Here is a 25,166-nt window from a genome sequence, read left to right as displayed (position 1 = left end):
TGTTATGTGTGTGTGTCCGATGGTCTGTCTTGGCCTCCGAGCTTGTTGTGAATGACGGCCGGCCGGTGCTGCCCATCTGCCCGTATCGAAGCGGATCCTTGCATTAGGAGAGGCCATCTCGCCTCGGGGGTGCAATGGACTAAAATGCTCATCATATTTGCCGTATCTGATCACCACACTGTCTCTCCCCCACCCAAGTGCTTGAGGAACAGACCGAGTGGACAGATGGGGTGTGTGTGTGTGTGTGAGGGAGAAAGAGGGTGTGTGCATTTGCCTGTGTAAAAGAATCCATTTACAGTGCATTTCTTCTCATTTTCTGGAACCTTTTGAGATTAAACACTTTCTGGCGTGCTACCGTCTAGTCAGAATTAAATTGAAGTAAATTTAAATGATTGACCACACAGGTCAGATATTCTGAGCAAATTCCGGCACAGCATTTAGTCAATTTGGGATGTCTTGAAAAGACTTCACCAATATCTATACTTACCTAAAATATTAGGAGTGCTTTGAACCCTCACCCTGGCCGTGGCTCAGTGGTTGGAGCACTGGGTTGGCAACCCAAGGGTTCCCGGTTCAATGCCCGACCGGACCACGGCTGAAGTGCCCTTGAGCAAGGCACCTAAACCCCACACTGCTCCCCGGGCGCCGCTCAGCAGGCAGCCCACTAATACGCACTAGTGTGTGTACTTCAATGTGATTCACTAGTCCAAATGGGATAAAGTGCAGAGAAAGAATTTCCCCTAGGGGACCAAAATGGGCTCCAATTGGCTTCCAATTCCAATCCCTGAGATTGCTAAAGGTTGTTACTTGCTCCATATATTTTGGCATCTACCTTCCTCCTCTTAGCCTGAATGGCAGAACACAGTGTTCCGTTGCCATGTTTGAGGGTGTTAATTGCCTTAATGAGGTGATACTAGGTGATTTCCTCCTTGGTAGTCTTCACACCTGGGTGGTTGGTGGCTGACTAGATCGCTCAGACACTTCTGCTTCTCATGCAGTGTGAAAACTCCTGTGCAGAGGCGCTGACCGCTTTGGCCGGCCCGGGACAAAGTAATATGAAAGGGCCTCCTCCCCAATACAAATGTAATGAGAACTTAAAGGATCAGTTCAGTCAATTTCAATATGCTGTTGTATTGCTCACGCTACCCTTGACTTGTCAGTACCCGGTGATGCCACATTTTTCGACCATTTTAAAAAAAAATGAACATAGGCCTACTCCAAATATTTTCCCAAAAGGTACCGCTGTTTGCTAGTTGTCTGCTGATGTTGTATAACCTTTTGGATGTTGGGAATAAATAAAAATGTTTTGTTGAAATGTAAACAAAGCGCTGCCCCCATTACAATGACCAGTATCTCAGAAAAGGCTGAAGAAGAAGAAAAAGTCCAGGGTACTGTGAGCATTACAACTGCATGTTGAAATTGACTGAACTGGTCCTTTAATTTTGCACCCCCCCCCCCTCTCTCTCTATCTCTCTCTGGATCATGGACAACTGACCCCTCTGTCCCCCCCTTGTCTGCTTCCTTGCTCCTATAGTGTGGAGGCCATTCTGGGACCAACTTCATGGCACACTTTTAATGACCTGTGCCTTTAGCGTCTGTCATTGTGAAGGGACTGTGGAAATGCTTAGTAACTGGAAATGGCTAGTAACTGACCATTGGTCAGCTAAATTGCCTATTAGCTGTCCCAACAGGTCCTCTTGTGGCCAATTATACTGCCAAAACTCTGTGGTTGTTCCAAATCTCCTCTGTTCCACCATGGGTAGTGCTTACCGTGCTTGTGTGCATTTGGGCCCTTGCTGCAGGATATGCGTGCACGTGCACATTTCGTGCACGGACGCATTGCCGTGTGTATATCACACAGACGCGTGCGCTCGATGCCATCCTGTCAAAATTGCTGGGGTAGGAAAGACAGACTGTACAGTTCCATGCCAGTGTTTCCAGTGAAAACGACGATGGCGGCAACTTTTCAAGAGTGTCTAAATGAGCCCCCTGGATGATACTGGCAGTATTGTGCGTGTTGGTCTACAGTACTGCTTCTAAAGCAAATATGGGCAGTTGGTCGCACATGCTGGCATGCGTAATTTAAGGCTCGTGGCAAGTGTATTGAGGGCCCGACAGTGCTGGTGTCTTTACCCAGCGGCAAAAGAATGAAGCCAAACTAGACTGTTTAATGAAATTGCAGTGCGATGATACCTGAGGAGTCTATGTGAATGGACCAAGATGGTGGTGCCCAGGAGATTCCATTTTGGTTTCATCCTGCCGCATGTGAAAAGTTCTATGTATGTGAAGTGGTGACTGACTGTATGCACTCTGCATGTCTAAAGACAGAAAGTTTGCAAGTCAAGTAAAGCTTTGCACCGAGCTCCGAGCACCCCCAAGCAACAGCGGTAGCCTACTCGCGCAGACTGATTTTGCGATCGGTGCGCGGAATCAAAGGAAAGGTGACTGGTGATATTAAACAAAGAGGGACTGCAGTCAAGTACAAATTCATGACAATTAATCATATAATGTTGGTGAGGACTTTAAACTTATTGACTTTTTGGCGAGACAGGAAATAATTTCCTTAGGGGGAAAAAACCCCAAAATCAGATGTCATCCTTGTGCCCCACTTTGAGAAACACTGGAGTAGAGTATCATTTGTTAATCCCGAGGGAAATTAAGATGTCCAGCCGCATACATGCAGAAATGCAGAAGAAGACACAAAGACATTACACACAACATTGCACATTGAATGGACCAATGGCCTTAGGGATAATGGAACTTTTCAGCCATTTGCTGGTACAGCAACAATGCACCATCATATTTCCCACCTTTTTCAGACTGTTCAGTTGCAATGGGATAGATGAGATGAATGGAATGAAAGCAAATTTATTCAGCGAATCTGAAACATGACAGACTGGAGAAACTGGAATTGCTCCAGCTTGTTTGTCTGTTCCACAATGTGCTGCATCTATCTAGTCTTGCTTCCTTGGCTCTGGAAGAGAAACAGGCTTTCTCTCTTTCTCTCAGAATTTGTTTGCCTTTTGTTTCTCATTTCTCACCTCACTCGCCTTCTGCACGCATGCTGGTACACACACACACACACACACACACACACACACACACACACACACACACACACACACACACACACGCACACGTTAACACACACACGCTAACACGCACACGCTAACACATGCACACGCTAACACATACACACGCACGCACGCACGCACGCACGCACGCACGCACGCACGCACGCACGCACGCACGCACGCACGCACGCACGCACACACACACACACACACACACACACACACACACACACACACACACACACACACACACACACACACACACCAACACAGAGTCACAGATGGACTCACTCACACCCTGCAGCTTTCAGCAATTTCATAGACATTAATGTGTCTAATGTGTGCAAATCCTCTTGGAGTGCAGTGAAGTTGAGAGAGAGAGAGAGTGAGAGAGAAGAGCGGAGAGGATGGCGAGTTGAGGGAGGAATTGATAGATGGGGGGGGGGGGGTTGAGAGGAGGTGGAGGAGGAGGGAGAGAAGGGTCCCTGGAACGGCATTATTAATAAACTCGCAAAAGACGTCATAGTTACCATGGTGATGCCAAATGAAAGCGACAAACCGTTCCACCTTTTTTTTTTCTCCCCCTTCCTCTCTCGAGTTGTGCCATGCAAGCACCGAACTACACACACAGCTCGGCAACAGGTTCTACAGTAGAGCCTGGTGCTCTGGGGCTATAAATACCACGCTGGTTACCATGACACATTGTCTAGAAAATGCGAAGGACTTGTTTAGTTTAGTTTATTATTTATTTGTAAAGTGCAATTCTATACCTTTTTTTTGCTGATGGAGGTGAATGGCAGCACCTAAGGAGAGATGCCCCACAATCAAGCAGTTTGTGCGATGCAGTCATCATGGGTGGTTGTGGTGAGACTGTTTGACCGTGTGTGGGTTGTGTGTGTCTAGGAGTGTGTGAAGGAGAGCGATAGAAATAATGAATAATGATGACTATTAACAGTTACGAAAGGAGCCATGCTCATAGGAAAAGTGAGGCGACATTCCTTCAGTTCGGAACATAGAATTTGATGAGTCTCTGAGTGAGACTTCAAGGACAGCTCACTAAGGAAGACTGACCTCCTACGTTGTGTGTGTGTGCGTGCGTGCGTGCGTGCGTGCGTGCGTGCGTGCGTGTGTGTTCATTAAATGAATGAGAGCAAGTGTGCACAGTGTGGGCATATAAATTGATTGAGCAGTACGGATGGGTGTTGGCAGTGTGTTGGGCCACTGTTGGGCGCTCTGTGTCTCTGCATGTGCAGTGTGCAGGCCAGTGTGGGGGCAGCAATTACAATCAGGAAGTGCTCACTGTGAATAGCCTTGGAGGGAGGGATGGTGTGAGTAAGGGGGGTGTCCAATCGACCAACCAGGGAGCAGAGGCGCTGGGCATTCTGGGATTGCTTACAGTCTACTTTTAATTGGATGATTTGCTCATTATCTCTGGCCATGAATGATGTATGATGTGGAGAACTGGCTTAACGAATCCCATCTCATTTGTTTGTAATCTATTCGTTCGACTCCAGTCTGTCGACACAGTCTGTCTGTGTTTGTCAAGACTCTCTGGATGTAGAGTATGGGGGTTACAAGTGATATTGGCACCTGGAATTTGTGGGTGGACAAAATGGTTGCCAGGTAAATGTTGAAAGGTGGCAACTGTACTTCTAATTTACTACTAGTGTACATATCGAAATCATTTTTTAATCCATTCTTTCCGCTTTGCTCTGTCTTTAAATGAAGTTTAGAGTCTTGAAAAACACTTACAGGGCTGCATGTGAATAGTGTGTTGATACAGTGTGTACTGCATCAGGTATTCGTGGGTGGACAAATGGTTAATGCGGTCGTGGGGACCAAATGTTGTTGAAAGAAGTAATTTGCAACTTGTACAGCTTTTGGTGTACTGCGGCCTCTGACCACAATTTTTTGGTGTGTGTGCGAGTGAGTGAGTCAGACAGACAGACACTGTGTGTGTTATGTAAGGGTTAACGTTCGGCGAGAAGGTCGCTACCGTGGAATAGCAGCACGACAGAGAGAATCTTTAGACCCCGACGCGGAGCGGAGGGGTCTTGTTCTCTCTGAAGTGCTGCTATTCCACAAAGCGACCGACTCGCCGAAAGTTAACCCGCTTATTATATGGATATACTTAAATGATTCACACATGGCGGGGGCATTTCTTTAGGCCTATTTAATGTTAAGATTGTTGCTGCGCAAAACAAAACAGTGCCGTTGTGGAACACCGCTAGGCAACAGCTAGGTAGCCAGGACAACAGGTGTTGTCTATCACAGCAGCTGATTAGAGTCTTGTTGAAAAGTCGCTTTAGCAGTGAAAAGTCTTGTTGCCATTGACAGCGGTCTGTTATAGACCAACCCGTCCGTTATCGAAAAATAACAGACGTGCGAACGTTGGGGAGCCCCGTTGAAATGAATGGAGCATTCGACCGATGACGTCTCAACCATATAATAAGTATATTTATTATATGGTGTGACGTCATCGGTCGAATGCTCCATTGCCGCCATGTGTGAATCATTAAGTATATCCATATAATAAGCGGGTTAACTTTCGGCGAGTCGGTCGCTTTGTGGAATAGCAGCACTTCAGAGAGAACAAGACCCCTCCGCTCCGCGTCGGGGTCTTAAGATTCTCTCTGTCGTGCTGCTATTCCACGGTAGCGACCTTCTCGCCGAACGTTAACCCTTACGTGTAAATGCCTCCATGTGCCCAGTAGCATGGCTTTTTGTGCAGTTACATATTTGCCCTAAATCCTCCACTCTTGCTCCTCGTGACCCCATTTTTACTTGAATTTACCCTCCCACACACACAGCACTGTCCCAGTACCCCACCCTTCACCTTTTTTTTATTACTCAGCGCTCCTTTTACCTTTTTTGAAAAAAAAAAACCTCCATGGCCCCTCGTTCACCTCCACCCACCTTCGTCTCTTCTCAAATTCTCTTAAACTTAAGCTTCCCTTCCTGTCGTTTTTCTGTCACCACTCCTCCGATCTGCTGGTTGTCTTGTCTGCTTTTTTTAATATTGGCCCCTGTCCTTCCCTAACCCTTCTAGTCTGTCTGTAGGTATGCACTGTATTTAATGCATCTCCCCCTTCTCGCCAGCACTGCGTGCAAGGTGTCAGTTTCTATGGAGTGTAATGTACCTTTTTTAACTAGCGTCACGATTCAAAATAATGGGTGTTAAATAGCAAAATCTCTCTCTCTCTCTCTCTCTCTCTCTCTCTCTCTCTCTCTCTCTCTCTCTCCCCTTCTTTTTCTGTCTTTCGTCTTCTCTGTCTTTTTTCCTCATCTTTTTTTCTCTCTCTGCTCTGATACTGAACCATGATGGGCAGAGAAGAACCTCCCCTGTGGCTCGTTTGGTTACCATGGACACTACACACACACACACACACACACACTTAAACACACACACACACACACACACACACACACACACACACACACACACACACACACACACACACACACACACACACACACACACACACACACTTAAACACACACACACTTAAACACACACACACACACACACACACACACACACACACACACACACACACACACACACACACACACACACACACACACACACACACACACACTTATTTGTCATTAAGTCTGTCATTAACCAGATCAGTGGTCCTTCCCAACACACCCTTCCTTGCCTCTGGACGTCCAACATTTCTCTCTCTCTCTCTCTCTCTCTCTCTCTCTCTCCCTCTCCCTCTCTCTCTCTCTCTCTCTCTCTCTCTCTCTCTCTCTCTCTCTCTCTCCCTCTCCCTCTCTCTCTCTCCCTTCCTCCGTCTCTCTCTCTCTCTCTCCGTCCCTCCCTTCCTCCGTCATCGTCTCTCTCGTTATTTTGTCCACCCAGACTTGCCTAAGGCATCAATCATCCCTGGTGTCCAGTGTGTGCTAGCCGGCCGTTATGTAATAATAATCACCACTTGGCCACTGCCTGACCTCAGGGGGGCACATTGCCAGTGTTATGTGGGCTCGAGCTTGTGTGCATTTGTGCCAGTCATTTCGCCCTGTGCCAGTCATTTCGCCCTGTAGCCACCCACCCCAATCGCCATAGATGTCACACCCAAACTTCAATCAAGCAAGACGCGCTGGCAGTGTTCGGGAATTTAAGAATTCGACTTCTGAAGTTTGGGGGATAGTGCATGTTAGTATAGCATTTACAATGCAAATATGCAAGACAGTAGTCATATTGGCTAATTTTATGTCTTTGCAGTCCCTTGACAGTGGTTCCTAAAAAAAGCCTGTTACATAAACACGACGACACACAAAGACAACAGTCAACTGCAGATACAGAACAACACAGAAAAGTGAAAAATCAACAGGAGAAACAACAGCTAATACAGCATTTGATGCAGCGTTGAGCCTTTATAGGACACTTCATTTTGCATCGTGTCGAGAGACTGGCTGTTCTATTGAATTGAGAAATGTTTCATTCCTGAACATGTAGACTCTGCTCACGTTGAGCATAACCAAAGCCATACCCTCTATAACCAAAGAGGTGAAGTATGAGAGACTGGTCTGCTATACCAGTGTTTGTCAACAGGGGTGCCGCGGAAACGTGGCTAATAAATAAATTATGTAATATAATACATATTTGTCTAAATTGATAAGTTAATGTTAGTCAGTGGAATCTTTCATCTGCCATTTACGCACAATAAAGTGAAATATAGGTCGCCCCAGTCAGCTGCAACTTTGAACGTAGGTCGTGTGACGTCTCCAAATGTGTTACTTTTCTAAGCTTGTGTGATGAAGCTCGGATGCAGTGCCATGTTACGGCTTGTTGATTTGCGGTGCCTTGACATTTTTCATGAATTGAAATGGTGCCTTGCCTAAAAAAAGGTTGAGAAACACTGTGCTAGACCAAGGCAAGCAATGCTGGGCAATGAAAAACAAAGTCGACGTGGCTAAGTAGGCTAAGGTGGGCTAATGTCGTACTATTAAACCAGGGACCTGGGTTCGATTCGACCCAAGGTCATTTACCCATTCTTCCCCATCTGTCTCTTCACACTAGGGATGCAAATTATCGACTAATTCATTAATCATTAGTTGATAACCTTATCGATCGACCTACGATTAATTGATAAGCAGCGTTTTCCCCCCAAAAACCTACTAAATCTAAAACTTTTCATTAAAAATTTAGATAAAATACCACATTTAAATTCATTTTATTTCAATTCTTTAATCCAAATGTAATTTAAATATTCCCACTATTCACACCCCTCTTCACACACACTCTTCACATGCCCATTTCACCTGGGTCTCTTGTCAGATGAATTGTCGATTAATTGCGATTAATGTTTTAACACATTGATCGATTAAAGTTGATTAATCGTTTGCATCCCTACTTCACACCCGTTTCTTGTGTGTCTTCCCCATCCATCTCTAACCACTCGTTTCTTGCCTGTCTTCCCTGTTCTGCCATAATAAAGGCAAGAAGCCTCAAATTATTATTTTTTAAATGAATAAATAAACCCACAAACAGGCCTAGAGCATGTCGCGTGCTGCCAACCCTCCAAAAATGAAGCCACTTTCTACCTGAGACCACCATATATAGTGTCACTGCTAGCAGCCAAAAAACAGACTGGAGCATCGAAGTGCCAGACGCGAGATGAAGAATGCTAGCAATGAAAAGCCCTACAGCATGGAAGTCAGAGCAAAGAGATGGACAAACAATGCACAGCCTCTGAAATCCTATTATTCACTTAAGAGGGGAAGCATCTGCTGTTGTGCCTTTGAATGTAATTTAGCAGACAATCGCATTAGCAGGAATAGCACAAGAACAAAGGCCGTGTTTAGGCTGAGCAGTCTTTAACTTAACTTATTATATGGTTGTGACGTCATCAGTCGAATGCTCCATTCATTTCAACGGGGCTCCCCAACGTTCGCACGTCTGTTATTTTTCGATAACGGACGGGTTGGTCTATAACAGACCGCTGTCAATGGCAACAAGACTTTTCACTGCTAAAGCGACTTTTCAACAAGACTCTAATCAGCTGCTGTGATAGACAACACCTGTTGTCCTGGCTACCTAGCTGTTGCCTAGCGGTTCCACAACGGCACTGTTTTGTTTTGCGCAGCAACAATCTTAACATTAAATAGGCCTAAAGAAATGTCCCCGCCATGTGTGAGTCATTTAAGTATATCCATATAATAAGCGGGTTAACTTTCGGCGAGTCGGTCGCTTTGTGGAATAGCAGCACTTCAGAGAGAACAAGACCCCTCCGCTCCGCGTCGGGGTCTAAAGATTCTCTCTGTCGTGCTGCTATTCCACGGTAGCGACCTTCTCGCCGAACGTTAACCCTTACATAGTGGTGGTGGAGACGCCCACAGATGTGGCGCAGTTGTTACACTTTACTGTCACATTGTGGTCCTCAACACCTCGCATTTTCCTCCAACGCATGATCTGGCACAATCGTTTGAAGCTACAGTTCTGTCTTAGCTTGACCGAGAAAACGTTGGTCTTTTTTTGTGTTTCACTGGACATTTGACGTGCTCCCAATATCCACAAACTAGGAACATCTTGGCAATACCACAATTTTGGCGTACCAATGACGTTTAGCCATAGCCAAGCAAACCAATAAAATTGATGGTTACGTATGTACGCATGGTTCTCTGAGTTTCAGAGCCATAGCCAAGCAAACCAATGAAATCGATGGTTACGTATGTACGCATGGTTCTCTGAGTTTCGGATGACCGCCAGACAGTGCTTTCAGACAAGAAAGGAGAGTTGACATATAAACGTTGTATCTGCCACCATGGCTCCCTGACCTTTGCCCCCTACTCATTTTGTCATCCATTTTGTGTCTTTGGCAGATGATGGGCAAGACAGACGGAGACAACTACACGCTGGACGACATGTTTGTGTCGAGCGCGGCACAGCGGGAGCGTGAGGGCGTGGACGAGGAGCGCCAGCGAGGCGCGGCCATCGCGGAGCACCGGAGGCTGGCCGCCCGCATGGACAAGTGCCCCTACTGCTTCGACAACCCGGAGCTGCCCAAGCACCTCATCGTCGCCATCGGAGCCAAGGTGAGGGGGCAGAGAGAACACACACACACACACACACACACACACACACACACACACACACACACACACACACACACACACACACACACACACACACACACACACACACACCATGGCTTGACATTAAGTTTTCCATTCACCAGCCACTGTGGCTAGTGGTGTTCGCAAGTCATTAGCCATTCAACCTTTCTACTAGCCACACTTGTGGCTGGAGTTATCTATGTTACCACTATAGTCTATGCTTAAGCTCAGAAGTCTTAGACTTACTGCCAAGATGGATAGTGATACTGAAATTATTACTAGCCACATTTAACCAGCAGTTGGCTGGTTGCAGGTGCCAGTGTCAAGCCCTGTCTCACACACACACACACACACACACACACACACACACACACACACACACACACACACACACACACACACACACACACACACACACACACACACACACACACACACACACACACACACACACACACACTTTAATATTTATTTGGATCTCATCAGACAGACAGCATATAGCAGTCGCTAAAGACTGATCCTATGTGCGCGCGCACACACACACACACACACACACACATGTGCACGTGTGATTTCCATACTCGCTAATATAGAGAATGATGTACTGAGAGAGATGAAGACTGTTTTAAGGCAGATAACTATGTCGGTTCCTGCACTTAATGTTGAACCGATGTTGTTCATGCAAAAAAACTCAGGAGCTCTGAAAATAAAGCAAACTGTGATGATGTGAGCAGGGTCATCAGATCATATGCTGTAAAATAAACAATGTGGTTATGAACGTGCGTTATTAACCTTTTAAGCACTTCTGCTCAGTATAAGTAGCTCCTGTGGGGACTGAGATGGCTACAGTGTGAGGGGAAAGAGTGAGAAATGAATGTGTGAATAGATGAATGTGTGTGTACACTATATAGTGCTTTCACGTCTTTGTATTTTTGTCCAGTATTGGGAGTGAATGAGTTGGATAGGAGAAGGGTGTGACTACCTCCCAATACTGCTGGGAGATGGTGGGAATTGGATCTCGCTCACCCATTCAGGTTGGAGGAGGAGAAACCTGGCAGAGTGTGTTCATTCCCCCATGAGAGTGAACACGGTATGGTGGATACAGTACCTGTCCTGTGAGAGGGAGATAGATAAGGAGAGAAAAGCAGGACTGTTGAGAGAGAGAGAGAGACAGAGAGAGAAACGGAGAGAGAGACCGTGAGAGAGAGATGAGAAGCCTCTCCAAACAAGTCCTCTTCTCCACGGGGAGTCAGTGTAGCAGCAGGTGGAGGAGAGCTCCCATGGATCCCCTGGAAGTGCTGCTTAGACAAGTTTCTATTTCCTTTTTTGCTGTTAAAAATAAATAACACATCACTTTTTCCCCTTCCACTGTGCGACAATGGTTCTGCAGAACAGAGATGACTGCCACCGTGTAAGCCAGTGATTTTTAACCTATGGGCCGGGGCCCACTGGTGGGCCCTGAAGGTATACCAAGTGGGCCTTGAAATAATATTCTAAAAATTATAATCACACATATGTGAGTTTTAATCGTAATCGGGTCAGAGGTGGGCCCCGAACATTTGTGACAATTTCGAGTGGGCCCCAAGTTGGAAAAGGTTGGGAACCCCTGGTGTAAGCCATGCAGCACAATATGCCTACCTACCCTGCAGCCAAGTCATGGCAGAGGGGTTCCTGCAGCGGCCATGTCGCCCATGCCGACTTGTTCACGCATCCCAATTAACAACAACATGCCCGTTCTAAATTACATGATATGAAATGAATAGTGCGACACACTCTGTGAACACTGAGGTGTTTAAAAAGGTATATGGTTGAAATAGCAATGAAAAGCATTGTTTGGCTGTCAAATGTGCTTTGGTATCAAAGATTATGGCTTCTTTTGTCACTGTGTATGCACATTGCTTTGCTACATGGTCAGTGTGATATGGTGAAGCAGGATGTCGCAAAATTTGTCTGCGCTCTAAAGCGCCATCTCCCTCTAAGAAGGTTTTTTTAGCTCTCAGCAGGCTATCTAAAAACTGGGGCTCTGCCCTTCCAGCCGTGTGATGGTCCACATCAAGTCACCAAGTGATAAGCTCTCATGGCATGACACAATCTTTCATGGAGGGAAGTATTTTTAGATGTGTAAAATGGCCCTTCAGCCATCAGAACTAACATAATTTGTAACTTTTTTTATCTCAGTATTTTTTTTGGCCTTTTTAGCTTCTTTATAGAGCTCATAAGTACCTCTGTGTTCATGGGTCCTCACCTGACTATCTTGTCCAATGTCTTGTTTATGTTACGGGAGAATGTGTTGTTTGGGGTAAATGTGCCTTGGGAATCTGACTGTATTGTGTTTGTTTTCATGTCTTACGCTCCTTTCACTAGAAATGTCCCCCATGTGGGACAATAAAGCTACTACTACTACCAATACTACCAATACTACTACTACTACTACTACTACTACTACTACTACTACTACTACTATCTAATAGCATGGTAATGAGTAAATATCTTCTGAATCCAGTCATTATATGCGCTGGGGTACATATATGCTGTTTTCGGACCTAAATGTAGATGATTCATGAAAAAGTATCGATATTTTGTACAGAGGTTGTCTGTACGAAGTTTTGTTGACATCTGTGTCTTCTGGACAAAACAAATAAGTAAATAAGCATAAATAAGTGTCTAATGACCTTAAGTAATTGACTTGGCAGCTGACTCAGTCAACAATGACATCCATGTTGAGGGCTGCAGCCGAGAGTTGTAGTTCCTGAAGTGCTCGTACAGATAACGTCATAGTATCAAGCTTCATCTCACTAAATCCCTTTCAGCTGTCTGAAAGGGATGTTTGGGTGACCGGCCGTGTTTATTGATCCTGTGGAGCTCTCGATTGAACGTTGTGGTGGAAACAGGAGAGTAGAGGTGCACATTTAATTATCCTTTAATTATTGTTTTTTTGTTTTTTTTGATACAGTCCGGGTTCGCACCCAAACATCCCTTTCAGCTTCCTCTTGCATCCACAGTTAATCCTGTTGGATGTGGTATATCCTTCTTGGTGGTATGCAGACATTACCTTGGATACCGTGGCTCTTGATACATCACAAAGACTTCTCTGTCTCGGTCAAAGATGCAACAGTTACATGCACACCAAGAATTTCTCCTTCTTAAACTCTGATTTGTCACCCATAATGTTGTGAGCATTGCAAACTTTTGGGCAAAACTGTGCTCTTACCCTTCTAATTGAACCTTCACACTTCACTTTACTGGTGCAATGTGCAATTAATGAAGATTGGCCAACAGCCTGGTCCACTTGACCCATGAAACTTTCCACACTTAAATGACAGGTGTCTCCGTTATTTTGTCCAACCCCTGTACTTCCTGAATTCCCGTGGATGCGGAAGCGTATGATGTCACTTATGAGCTCAATTTCGATAGGACAGTGTGTAGAGGAGACGGGAAGCGAGTGGGAGAGAGATGGAGGAGGAACTGTAAATGACCTCAGGCCTGAATCAAACCTGGGTCCCAGGCCTAACAATGCTGTACTTTGGCCGTTTGAACCACGGCCAAGGCCTGTCAGGGCTAACATTTCTGGTCTGGTGCTCTCTCCCACCCCCCAGAATTGGGAACTCTACTTCCCTCATGATGAAGTGCCCGAGGCTCTTTCAGGGACGGCTCTTTATTGAAGCCGGCCTACTGATGTTTCAAGACAGCTTATTCTGCAACTTTGGCTGATTGCAGTGCTCCTGGTTGTGATGGCTGTGGCGACTGAAAGATGATGAGAGTTTTCTATTGAGATCCAAGAGCAGACTGAGAACAATTATTCTATCACTGTGGATCTTAAAAGTCTCAAAATTTGGAGCTTAGGTTGTGCGCATCCATACGGACTTGTGTGTGGCATTTGTGTGGCAGCCGTGGTGTACTGGTTAGGGTGTTGGGCTTTAGATCACAGGGTTGTCGGTTCAATCCCCATCACTCCTTTCTCCCTCCATGGCTGAAGTGCCCTTGAGCAAAGCACTTATCCCCACGCCGCTCCAGGGAATGTAACCAATACCCTGCAATATCTGTAAGTCACGTTGGATAAGAGCGTCAGCTAAGTAATGTAATGTAATGTTATGGAATGTAATAAGTTTATCTGGGGGAAGATTAAATGATACACACATGTCTGTCCAGCATGTAGAAGTCAAAGAGTGCATGGAGCTCTGCAGATTTTTGGAATTTGCAGTGGAATAAAACATTTGCTTACGTATTCGCTTGTCTGTGTGTGTTCCCCCTCCCCTCCCCAGGCGTACCTGTGTCTGCCCAACATGGTGTCTCTGACAGAGGGCCACTGTCTCATCGCTCCCCTGCAGCACCACTGTTCAGCCACCGGCCTGGATGAGGATGTCTGGGCTGAGATGCAGGTTAGAGCGCACACACGCGTGCACACACACACACACACACACACACACACACACACACACACACACACACACACACACACACACACACACACACACACACACACACACACACACACACACCAATATTACACACATACAGACGAACACACACACACACACACCAATATTGCACACATACAGACGAACACACACACACACACACACACAGACACACACACACACACACACACACATGCACACACAAGCCCCCCTCCCCTCACTCACACACACTCCCTCCCATTACTTGCACACAAATATTACACACAAAGGACTAGATGCACTATATCTTTAACCCGTTCAAACCTGATGCTGCATGTACGCTGCATTGACCTAGCCGCCTAGAGCGACGTAAATGCTGCATTCAGACACTTGAGATTTTAGTTTTTTATTAGAATGTGGGTATGTTAGAGCTGAATGAATACATTCTAATGCAAGATGTGGGTCCTAGCTTTTAAATGCATATTTCATGTTTTTATGTGCTTCGGAGGCTGGGATATTTAGGTTTTTCTTAGATTGAGGGAACTTTTTCCCAAAAAGGGCTTAGGCATTCAGCAGGCACTTTTTGCAGGTGCCTTAGGCTTAAATATCACTACTGCTATGCCAAAACGTAGTACAGTATGCTTTGCGTTGTTGTTGATCCACAACTGGTAATGCATGCATCTGAATTTGAATTGATTGAATTGGCGGAGCGAATTGATTGCTTGAAAGAAAAGCATGAAAGCCTCTTTTAAAAGAAGCACTTAATCATTTATTCAACAATCATTATTAAGTCATTATCCATCCAGATAGACCACATCTCTGACAATCAGGCTATTATTTGTATATTAATAAACTGCGGTCTCCCAAGCAATTATCATTACGATGTTGCATCACTGATGAAGTGTCCTAGAAATTTCAAAGGCAATCTATTCTGGCAAATAAATCCAGCAGTAGGACGATGGATATAAAGACTCACCTAAGGAAATAATAGAAATTCTATTGCTTTAATATTTTTAGTGAGAATGTTTCTTAGGATACATAGTCTGGGATCAGATTAATATACTGTGTGTGCTATCAGGAATGCTTTATCACTTCTCCCAAAGGTTATTCTGCCTAGTTGCACAAGTTGGCTTCAGTTTTCCGGGAGTTGTTTCTTATCGGAGCTCTGTAATATTTTGATATTTATGTGGGTTTTGTCCTCATGTGTATCAGTGGCCATTTCTTCAGCCTTTTGATCAGTACTTTCCCCCCTGTCCTCTGACTTGTGGGATGCCTTTGAGGATAACACAAAAATGTGAGGAGCATATTAATTGACTTAAGAGATTGCAGTCTGCACTCTGTCTTTCAGTGTTCATGTCCCAGTGTACATGTCCCTCTCTCCCTCTCTCCCTCTCTCTCTCTCTCTCTCTCTCTCTCTCTCTCTCTCTCTCTCTCTCTCTCTCTCTCTCTCTCTCTCTCTGTAGCTTGCTCTGTCTTTCTGTTTATCTCAGTTACTGTCTCTTTCCCAGTTTGTTTCTCTATCTCTCTCTCTCTCTGTGTCCCTGTGTGTCTTTCTCTCCGTCGCTCTCCCCTGTAATTCATCAGCGCGGTGAGGCACGAGGGCTTTGTTTGCTTGCCTCCTCGTCTTTATCGGAGGCTTGTCCTTCATTAGGCTAATTAGATGCTTGCACAGTGGCGAATCATGTGGTGGGATATTGAATTCTGCACAAGACAATGGAGCCGCCGTGGCCCCACTTTAATTACCGTGGCAGGCCTGCAGAGAGAGAGGGGGGGGGGGCAAGCAGCAGCACCGGTGATGAGGGGATGGGGGAGAGCGAAAAGGCAAACGCTGAGGAGACCCGCCAGAGGCGAGAGGGCAAGTGAGGCTGCAGCTGTGCAGGCCAGACAGAGATGTAGAGAGAGATATTTACAGAGAAAGACAGAACTTCAGAAAGAGTCAAGACAGGGACACAGAATTTTGCATCTACATTCTGTTCTTATGGACCCACAAAGATGAGCTTTTTTCCTTTTTTGAGGAGGGTTGTACGGGGGCCATTTCTTATTTTAAGATATTTTTAGGGCTTTTGTGCCTTTATTTGTGAGAGGACAGTGAGAGAGGGACAGGAAACGAGTGGGGAGAGAGAGAATCGAAATCAAAATCGGTTCGCCGGCATAGCCACCCAGTGCATTTCCGTTTGGCCGTAGCATGGTCTTAAAGGGGCAACTTCCTACTTCAACTTTGTCAGACATTCAAAGTTGAGGCTGAGTTTCTACTTTTACTTCTTCCTATGATGGAGGGATCATAGACCCACAAAGAGGGGGTTGTTTTTTTTTTTTTTGGGGGGGTGGGGGGGTACAACATGTAATTGGGGCAGCTTGTGGAGACGGATCATGCTAATCTCCCCCCTGAGGAGCATCTGGTTTGGCCCCTCAATCACCTGTGCAGATGAGACAGGCTGCAGTAGGAGGTTGATCACCAGATGATCATCTGCCTATGTACCCCCCCCCCCTCTCTCTCTCTCTCTCTCTCTCTCTCTCTCTCTCTCTCTCTCTCTCTCTCTCTCTCTCTCTCTCTCTCTCTCTCTCTCTCTCTCTCTCTCTCTCTCTCTCTCTATCTCTCCCTGTATTTACCACCCACAGCATCCCTGGAGCATCTTAAAATATCATTGCTTGGCCCTTCAGTTACATTTGCAGATGAAACTACAGTGGGAGGTTGATTCTGTCTGTCTCTGTCTCTCTGTCTCTCTGTGTCTCTCTCTCTCTCTCTCTCTCTCTCTCTCTCTCTCTCTCTCTCTCTCTCTCTCTCTCTGTCTCTCTCTCTCTCTCTCTCTCGCTACCTGCACCACCTGGAGCATCTTCAAATGTTCAATCGCCGGTGCTCCATCAGAGGCTAGTTTTTGGATCCTTTGAGATATCATTTCACCCTCCTTCTTGAGCTTTCAAAGCTGTGGGTGCTGCAATGGTCATTAAAAAGACTTTGTTAATCGTTCTTTATTAGCAGGTTCCCCTGCAGGCCATCGCCAGCTGCTCAGGAAAATAACTGGGGCTGGTAATGTGCATGTGTGATGATGAGGAAGGCTTGGATAAGAGGTTGCATTCAGGTCAGGAAAAGAGTACCGGTACATCTGTCTATTTTAAGTCCCTGTAGGGAGCAGTTTATACATACAGTGCCTCCCAAAAGTCTACACACCCCTGTTCAAATTCCAGGTTTTTGTCATGTAAAAAAATGACTGAAAGACAAATAATTTCACAACTTTTCCCACTTAAATCTAAACGATCATACTGCACAATGCAGTTGAAAAACAAACCCAAAGCTTTAAAGGGAAAGAATAGAAAATAAAAAACTTGAATTAACATGGTTGCATAAATATGCACACCCTTGAACTAATACCTTGTTGCAGCACCTTTCCTTCGATTACAGTACTCAGTCTTTTTTAGTAAGACTCTATCAGCATGGCAAACGTTGATGTGACAATTTTTCCCACTTATCTTTGCAAAAGCACTCCAAATCTGACAGATTGCGAATGCATCTCATCTGCACAGTCCTTCTCAGATCGCCCAACAGATGTTCCGTGTCATACAGGTCTGAACTCTGTCTGGGCCATTCCAAAACCTCAATCTTATTCTAATGAAGCAATTTTTTGTTGATTTTTGGCATGTGTCTGAGGTAATTGTCGTTCTGAATGATTAAGTTCATCTGCATCATCACCTTTCTAACAGGGGGCAGAAGGTTTTGTGCCTCTACAATGGCCCCTGTGGAACTGTTCATAATTCCTGCCTCCCTGACTTAAGCCCCAGTTACAGCAGAAGAACAACAGTCACATAGCATGATGCTGCCACCACCATGCTTCACTTTACGCATGGCGTTACCTTGGCAATGTAGTGTTATTTTTGTGCCAAACATTATGTCCAAAATGTTCAACGTCGGTTTCACCTGAACATAACATATCTTCTCACATGCATTTGGGAGATTACAGAAGTATTTTTTGCTAGATTTACTCCACCAAGAGATTGAACTTGGTCATAATTCCAAAGGGTATATTTGGCACAAAACATCACCCCAATAACACCATACCTAACATGAAGTATGGTGGTGGCAGCATTGTTCTTTTGTGCTGTTTTTCTTCAGTTGTAACTGGGGCTTTCATTATGGAGGAGAGAATTATGAAAATTTCCACAGGGGCCGTGGTAGTGGCACAAAACCTTCGGCCCCCTGGTAGAAAGGTGAAGATGCAGAGGAACTAATCTTTCAGAACGACAATTTCTCCAAGCACACGCCTAAGTCTACAAAAAGAATGGCTTCACCAGAATAATATTGAGGTTTTGGAATGGCCCAGACAAGCCAAAGGTGCTGCAACTAAGTATTAATCTAAGGGTGTGTATATTTATGCAACCATGTTAATTGAAGTTTTTTATTTTCTATTGTTTCCATTTAAAGCTTTATGCTTGTTTCTCAATTGCATTGTACAGGTTAATAGTTTAGATTGAAGGTGGAAAAAGCTGTGAATGTATTTGTCTTTCTGTCATTTTTTTACATCACAAAAACCTGACATTTCAGGAGGGGTGTGTAGACTTTTTGAAGCCACTGTATATATCACTCATTATATCACTATGTCTTTTTTCCTGCTTTTTTTCTTGCATTTTCCTTTTTTCCATTCATTTTTTCTTTCAGATCTTTTGGTTGAATGCTTAGTCTAGTGGGCATCTCTAAATTGTCATAAAGCTGCTAGTGTTTTGTGGAAGTGTTTTGTGGAAGCCTCAGCTTGGACAGCCTGGATGCACTGGTACTAAACAACTATAGGCCCATATCCAATCTACCATTCATGGGTAAAATAATAGAGAAATTTGTTTTTAACCAATTAACTGCTTTTCTAATGTCTAATAGCTATTTTGATAAGTTTCAATCAGGTTTCCGTGCCTACCACAGCACTGAAACAGCTCTTATTAAAGTTATGAATGACATAAGATTGAATTCTGATGCTGGCAAATCATCCGTCTTGGTGCTACTCGATTTAAGTGCCGCTTTCGACACAGTTAATCATTCTATACTACTACATAGACTGGAACACTGGGTTGGCTTTACAGGCATAGTGATCAACTGGTTAAAATCGTACTTACAACAAAGAAGTTTTTTTGTCGCCATTGGAAGACATACCTCATCACCGATGTCTCTGAATTGTGGGGTCCCCCAGGGCTCCATTCTGGGACCACTACTGTTCAATCTGTATATGTTGCCACTGGGACACATTATCGAGAATAACTCCATAAATTACCATAGCTATGCGGATGATACCCAGCTCTACTTATCTATGTCCCCAAATGACTATACCCCCCTTGAATCACTCTATCATTGCATGGACCAAATTAACAAATGGATGTCTCACAATTTCCTCCAGCTGAACACAGATAAAACTGAAGTAATTATATTTGGGAAAAGAGAGGAGAGACAAAAGATTGCTACTATCCTTGAAACGAAGGGACTGAAAGCAAGGGAAACAGTTAAAAATATTGGGGTCCTCATTGACAGTGACCTAAACTTCAACAGTCACATGAAAGCTATTACTAAGTCTGCATTTTATCACATAAAAAACGTCTCTAAATTTAGGGGCCTGATGTCTAAACATGATCTGGAGAAGCTAATACATGCCTTCATTTCTAGTAAAGTTGATTACTGTAACAGTCTTTTTACTGGCCTCCCCAATAAGACCATTAAACAGCTTCAACTTGTACAAAACGCAGCTGCAAGGGTTCTTACAAAGACAAGGAAGTTCGACCACATTACTCCAATTTTAAGATCGCTGCATTGGCTCCCAGTAAGCTACAGAATTGATTTTAAGGCTATGCTACTTGTGTTTAAATCACTAAATGGAATGGGACCCACATATCTACTGGATATGTTTCAGCTGTATGCACCAACTAGGTCACTAAGGTCAACGGAGAAGAATTTGCTGGTGATTCCAAAAGTCAAAACAAAGTGTGGAGAGGCAGCCTTTAGCTTCTATGCTTCAAAGCTTTGGAACCAGCTTCCAGATGACATAAACAATGCACCCACTATTGATAGCTTTAAATCTAGACTCAAGACAAAGCTGTTCTCAGATGCTTTCCCCTAGCTTAAATTACTTATTATTATTATTTTTATTTTTATGTTTATTTAATTTGTTTTATTTTATTTTATTCTTATTTTTACCCTAGGTTTTATCTTAATGTTTTAAATGTTTTTTGACTTTAATTCATTTCCTTCTTTCTTCCCTGTTTCCTTTCATTTACATTTGTTAACTTTGTGAAGCACATTGAGTTTCGCCTGTGTATGAAATGCGCTATATAAATAAACTTGCCTTGCCTTGCCTTGCCTCATTTTAGGCTATCCGGAAAACATTGTAGTGACTAACCAGTCCCACTCCCTCTTTACTCAGATGTTCCGGCGAGCACTGGTGAAGATGTTTGAGGACCAGGACCAGGACTGTGTCTTCATGGAGACGCACATGAATCCCAAGAGACGCATGCACATGGTGTGGGAGTGCATCCCCCTGGACAAAGAACTGGGGGACATGGCACCCATTTACTTCAAGGTAGAGCTTGAATGCATTGACTTACGATTTTAAGACCAAGGTTTCTTGGTGCAATACATGTTGATTGATTAACCTCTTATGGTGCGCTTAACTCAACAAAAGTAAAAGTAACTGGGTGCTAATTCCGAAATAAATGTAATTCAAAAAAGGAAGAAAAAACAGTCCTGGATGGTGAACCATAAATCCCTCCCCAAATACTGTCTTGGAAAATGTTAAACATCAAGTCATGCCAACAATGCTTTTTCAAGGCGGTAAACCTCATTTTACACAATCACACTTGCTGTGAGTGCATTTACAGTACATGCTCTGCGTATTCTCAGTTGAAAAGTAGTTCTGTAATATTATATACACGCATGTGAAACGGCATTCTGCAACATATTATTCCCAAAACATGGCGACATTCAGAATGAGTGAAGAGTTTACATGACACATGATGCATGACATGAGTTGATATGACTGTGCTCATTGATGGCCAATGGTAGAGATTTGATTCTTAGAACTTGTAGAGAAAAGTTAGCAAGCTCAATGTCAAGTTGAAGTTGACATTGAGCTTTTTAACAACTTTTTCTTGAGGCATGTTGTTCAGGTCTTTAATTAAAAAACTGCTGTGGACTGTGTTCCATTTCTGCCTTCCATTGTGTGTCCTTCAGATACACACTCAGTCGTACACTCTCCTCTTACACTCTTATTATCTCTCACATTGATTGATACAGTGGCTTGGACACCTTTTTGAACCATTGTGATTGTCAGTGTGGCGTGTTGACGGCTTGTAGTTTCCCCCTGCTCTGTTGTGTTACAAAAGCCATCATGGATGTTCAATTATACTGTTGTTGTTTTCCTCACCCCCTCTCTCTCTCTCTGCTGTGTAGAAAGCCATCATGGAGTGTGATGAGGAGTGGGCCATGAACAAACGAGTGGTGGACCTGTCGCAGAAAGACATCCGGCAGGCTGTGAGTCTCTTGTCACTCTAATTACTCAGACACTAGGGCTGTAACGATACAATCAACTAACGATTCGGTTTGTATTCACGAGTCATGACCTATGGTTGGATACATCCCGCGACTTCACATTTGTCGACATTATAACATTTCTGAATTAAAAAGTACGATAGCTTATAGGTAGAATAGGTTACAAGGGGCGACTAATAATTGTATTCTATATAATGTTTCTATATAATAATGATGATGCTTTGAAGCATGATCACTTCATATCATGTGGCTGTTTTCTGGGCTGATGGGTATCAAAACGTTAAAAGGGCCTCCTTGTATCGCACAATACAGTACCATGACTCTGTGTATCATGATTTCTCGGTTCGATACAATATCGTTAGAGCCCTATCATCCACATTTTCTTTCTCCAGGATAAAAAAAATAATGTCTGGGGGAGAACACTTTGTTGGAAAATGGAGACTTCTTTTAGAGCTCCAGGAAAAAAAAAAGAAATTGGATTTCTTCCTTTAAAAACCCTTGTTCTCTTCCCACCCACCCTCCCTTCCTGAATATTGCTGATGGATTGTATGGCTTAAAATTCCTTATTGAAGCAAACCACACACACACATGCATGCATCACGGAGAAAACTCTATGGGAAACATCTCAAAACTAATGAAGTCCTGAGCGAAGCCCCTTGTTCTTTGCCCTCGTTCTCTTTTTTATTATTTATTTTCGTCTGGACTGGAGTGGCTAGTGATTGATTCTGGTTGTTTCTTTACTCTGCACCGCAGATCCCCAAAGGGCTCCCGTACTTCTCTGTGGACTTTGGTCTCCAGGGTGGCTACGCCCACGTCATCGAGAATGAACAGAAGTTTCCTCACTACTTTGGAAAGGTCAGTGCATTCTCATCACCTGCTGCGGCGGTGTGACGAGGAGGGGGAAAACAGCTGTGTAAAGAGTGTTAATGTTGTTGGGGTTTGTGTGTACGGGGACATTTTAATGTCCCTTTGGGCTTCTGTAGTTGTGGGTGCAGTTTTAAGATGTACATGGATCCAGCATTTGATAATGATCCATCCAATGTTGAATTTATGAGAAGGCCAATTTGTTTCAGATGTATCTATCAGACTATTTGAGTATATGAATTGGGATAGTCAAACTTCTTTCTGATAGTCAGCCGTTGCAATCAAAATTAGTCAAACAGAATCCTACAAGATTATGCATGTTGGGACGTTTTAATTTTGGATCAGAAGAACATATATTTTGGCAATATTGTAATGCATCAAGATGCACCGGTCTGCACATCAAATCAGAATAAACCTGCCTTCTCTGTTGACATTGTTTTGATATTGCATTTTATGACTGCTTTGTTATGTTCTCTGTGTAATTTATACAACCACCTTATGTGGTCATAAATATTCACACATGTGCTGTACTTATCTGCTCACTTGCAGGAAATTTTGGGAGGTATGATGGACCTGGAGCCTCGGCGCTGGAGGAAACCCATCCGGGAGAACTTTGATGACCAGCGCAAGAAAGTGCTGCAGTTTGCCCAGTGGTGGAAGCCCTTCGACTGCACCAAGACCAAGGACTGAACCCCTCTGGGTCATTTTAATATAACGTGTAATATAACATGTGGAATTACATTGGGGTGGACATAGTGCCCCTATAACATGTGGAGATATAGCTCCTATAAAGCGGCAGTATGCCTCAGGGTTTATATGTCCCATGTGAGGGGAAATGGGGCTTGGCAGACGAGACCAGGGGCGTTTATTGGGGCGACTTACTGCTCGTCTTTGAAGACAAGACATCGCAATGCAAACAGGCTTTCCACCCAAATCCCCCTCTTTTTTTCTATTTGTTTTCAGTGTAAACGTGTCAAAATAAAGATTCCACATGGAAAGATTCTCCCCCAAACCCTCACTTGTCCGGCAGCACCCAATGTCCAAACAACAATAAAAATGCAATTTCAGCTTACTTGCTCCGCCGGCTTGGCTTTTGTTGATGTTTTACTCATGGGTACACAGTCCGAAATCCGCCGCTGCCGCTGTACACGAAACCCAGATGGCAGCAATCATAGCTGTGGAGGAAGGCCAGATCACCCCCGCGTGCCCTCTGCTGTTGAGGACGCAGAAGAGGAGAGGAGAGGAGAGGAAAGGAGAGGGGTAAAGAAGAGAAGAGAAGAGGAGGGGAGAGGAGAGGGGTAAAGAAGAGAGAAGAGGAGGGGAGAGGAGTGGGGTAAAGAAGAGAAGAGGAGGGGAGAGGAGAGGAGAGGAGAGGAGTTAAGAAGAGAGGAGGAGGGGAGAGGAGAGGGGTAAAGAAGAGAGGAGGAGGGGAGAGGAGAGGGGTAAAGAAGAGGAGCAAAAAAAGAGAAGACGGGGGATCAGGAGAGGAGAGGAAAAGAGTGGAGAGGGAGAGGAGAAGAGGGGAATGGGAATGGTGTCTCTGAAGTCAGCCATGTTGCCCTGTGAGTGCACTCCAGACCCCCTCGTATTCCCATATTTGCTGCGAGCCAGCTTGGTGTCTGGATGTTTGGCCAAGCTGTAGAGCCACCTGTTTTTGTCGAGCAGCTCCGCTTGGAGGATTGCCTGCCGGGTGTTATGACGTTCGCGAACGAGACGATTCTTTTGAACGGCTCCCAGAAGTGAATGATGGGAACCGGATCACAGCTGGGGAAGCCACTCTACCGCTTTTTCGCTCATGTTTCATTCATTTTAAGCACGTGACCTTGACGGGAGTACTTTAATTAGGGGAAAAACACAATTGACTGCCTTAGAGTCCGGCAGAAACGGTCTTTAGAAGCAGGAGGATAATCAGTTGTTTGAACAAAATTACCTAAAGGTGGACTCTCAAAATACTACATTCTAAACACTGAAAAAATAATTCAAACGTTTTTTTAACGGCTCTTTGAAAGGGAACGAGCCACTATGATCTGGATCCCGTCAAAGTGCCATAAATCCCCTCCCTATATCTGCCTGCCTGCCTGAATGTGCTGCTCTTCTTCTTTATATTGGGGTTTTTATCATGTTGCTCAGGGATACTAACACCAGCTGTGTTGAAATAAGTACAATACTGTAAGAGCTCACACATAGTCTCCTAAGACGGGTAGGTCTTCAACACACAAGCGCAGGCACGGACGCACGCACGCGCATATA

The 25,166-nt window shown here is 44.5% G+C and overlaps 1 protein-coding gene across 1 annotated transcript in view; it reads left to right on the top strand.

Moving 5' to 3' along the window:
- Window positions 1-23,988, top strand: part of cwf19l2 (CWF19 like cell cycle control factor 2) — an 82,800-nt gene extending 58,812 nt beyond the window's left edge. Inside the window, exons 13-18 of the mRNA XM_063205505.1 lie at window positions 9,906-10,118; window positions 14,402-14,518; window positions 20,929-21,084; window positions 21,954-22,034; window positions 22,806-22,907; window positions 23,466-23,988. Coding sequence (XP_063061575.1) covers window positions 9,906-10,118; window positions 14,402-14,518; window positions 20,929-21,084; window positions 21,954-22,034; window positions 22,806-22,907; window positions 23,466-23,606 — 810 coding nt within the window. The 3' untranslated portion in view covers window positions 23,607-23,988. The remainder of the gene's footprint in view (window positions 1-9,905; window positions 10,119-14,401; window positions 14,519-20,928; window positions 21,085-21,953; window positions 22,035-22,805; window positions 22,908-23,465) is intronic.
- Window positions 23,989-25,166: the final 1,178 nt, after the last annotated feature.

This window comes from Engraulis encrasicolus, chromosome 8 (genome assembly GCF_034702125.1).
Source record: "Engraulis encrasicolus isolate BLACKSEA-1 chromosome 8, IST_EnEncr_1.0, whole genome shotgun sequence".
Classification (NCBI taxonomy): Eukaryota; Metazoa; Chordata; class Actinopteri; order Clupeiformes; family Engraulidae; genus Engraulis; species Engraulis encrasicolus.
This window is presented reverse-complemented; position numbering and strand designations above follow the sequence as displayed.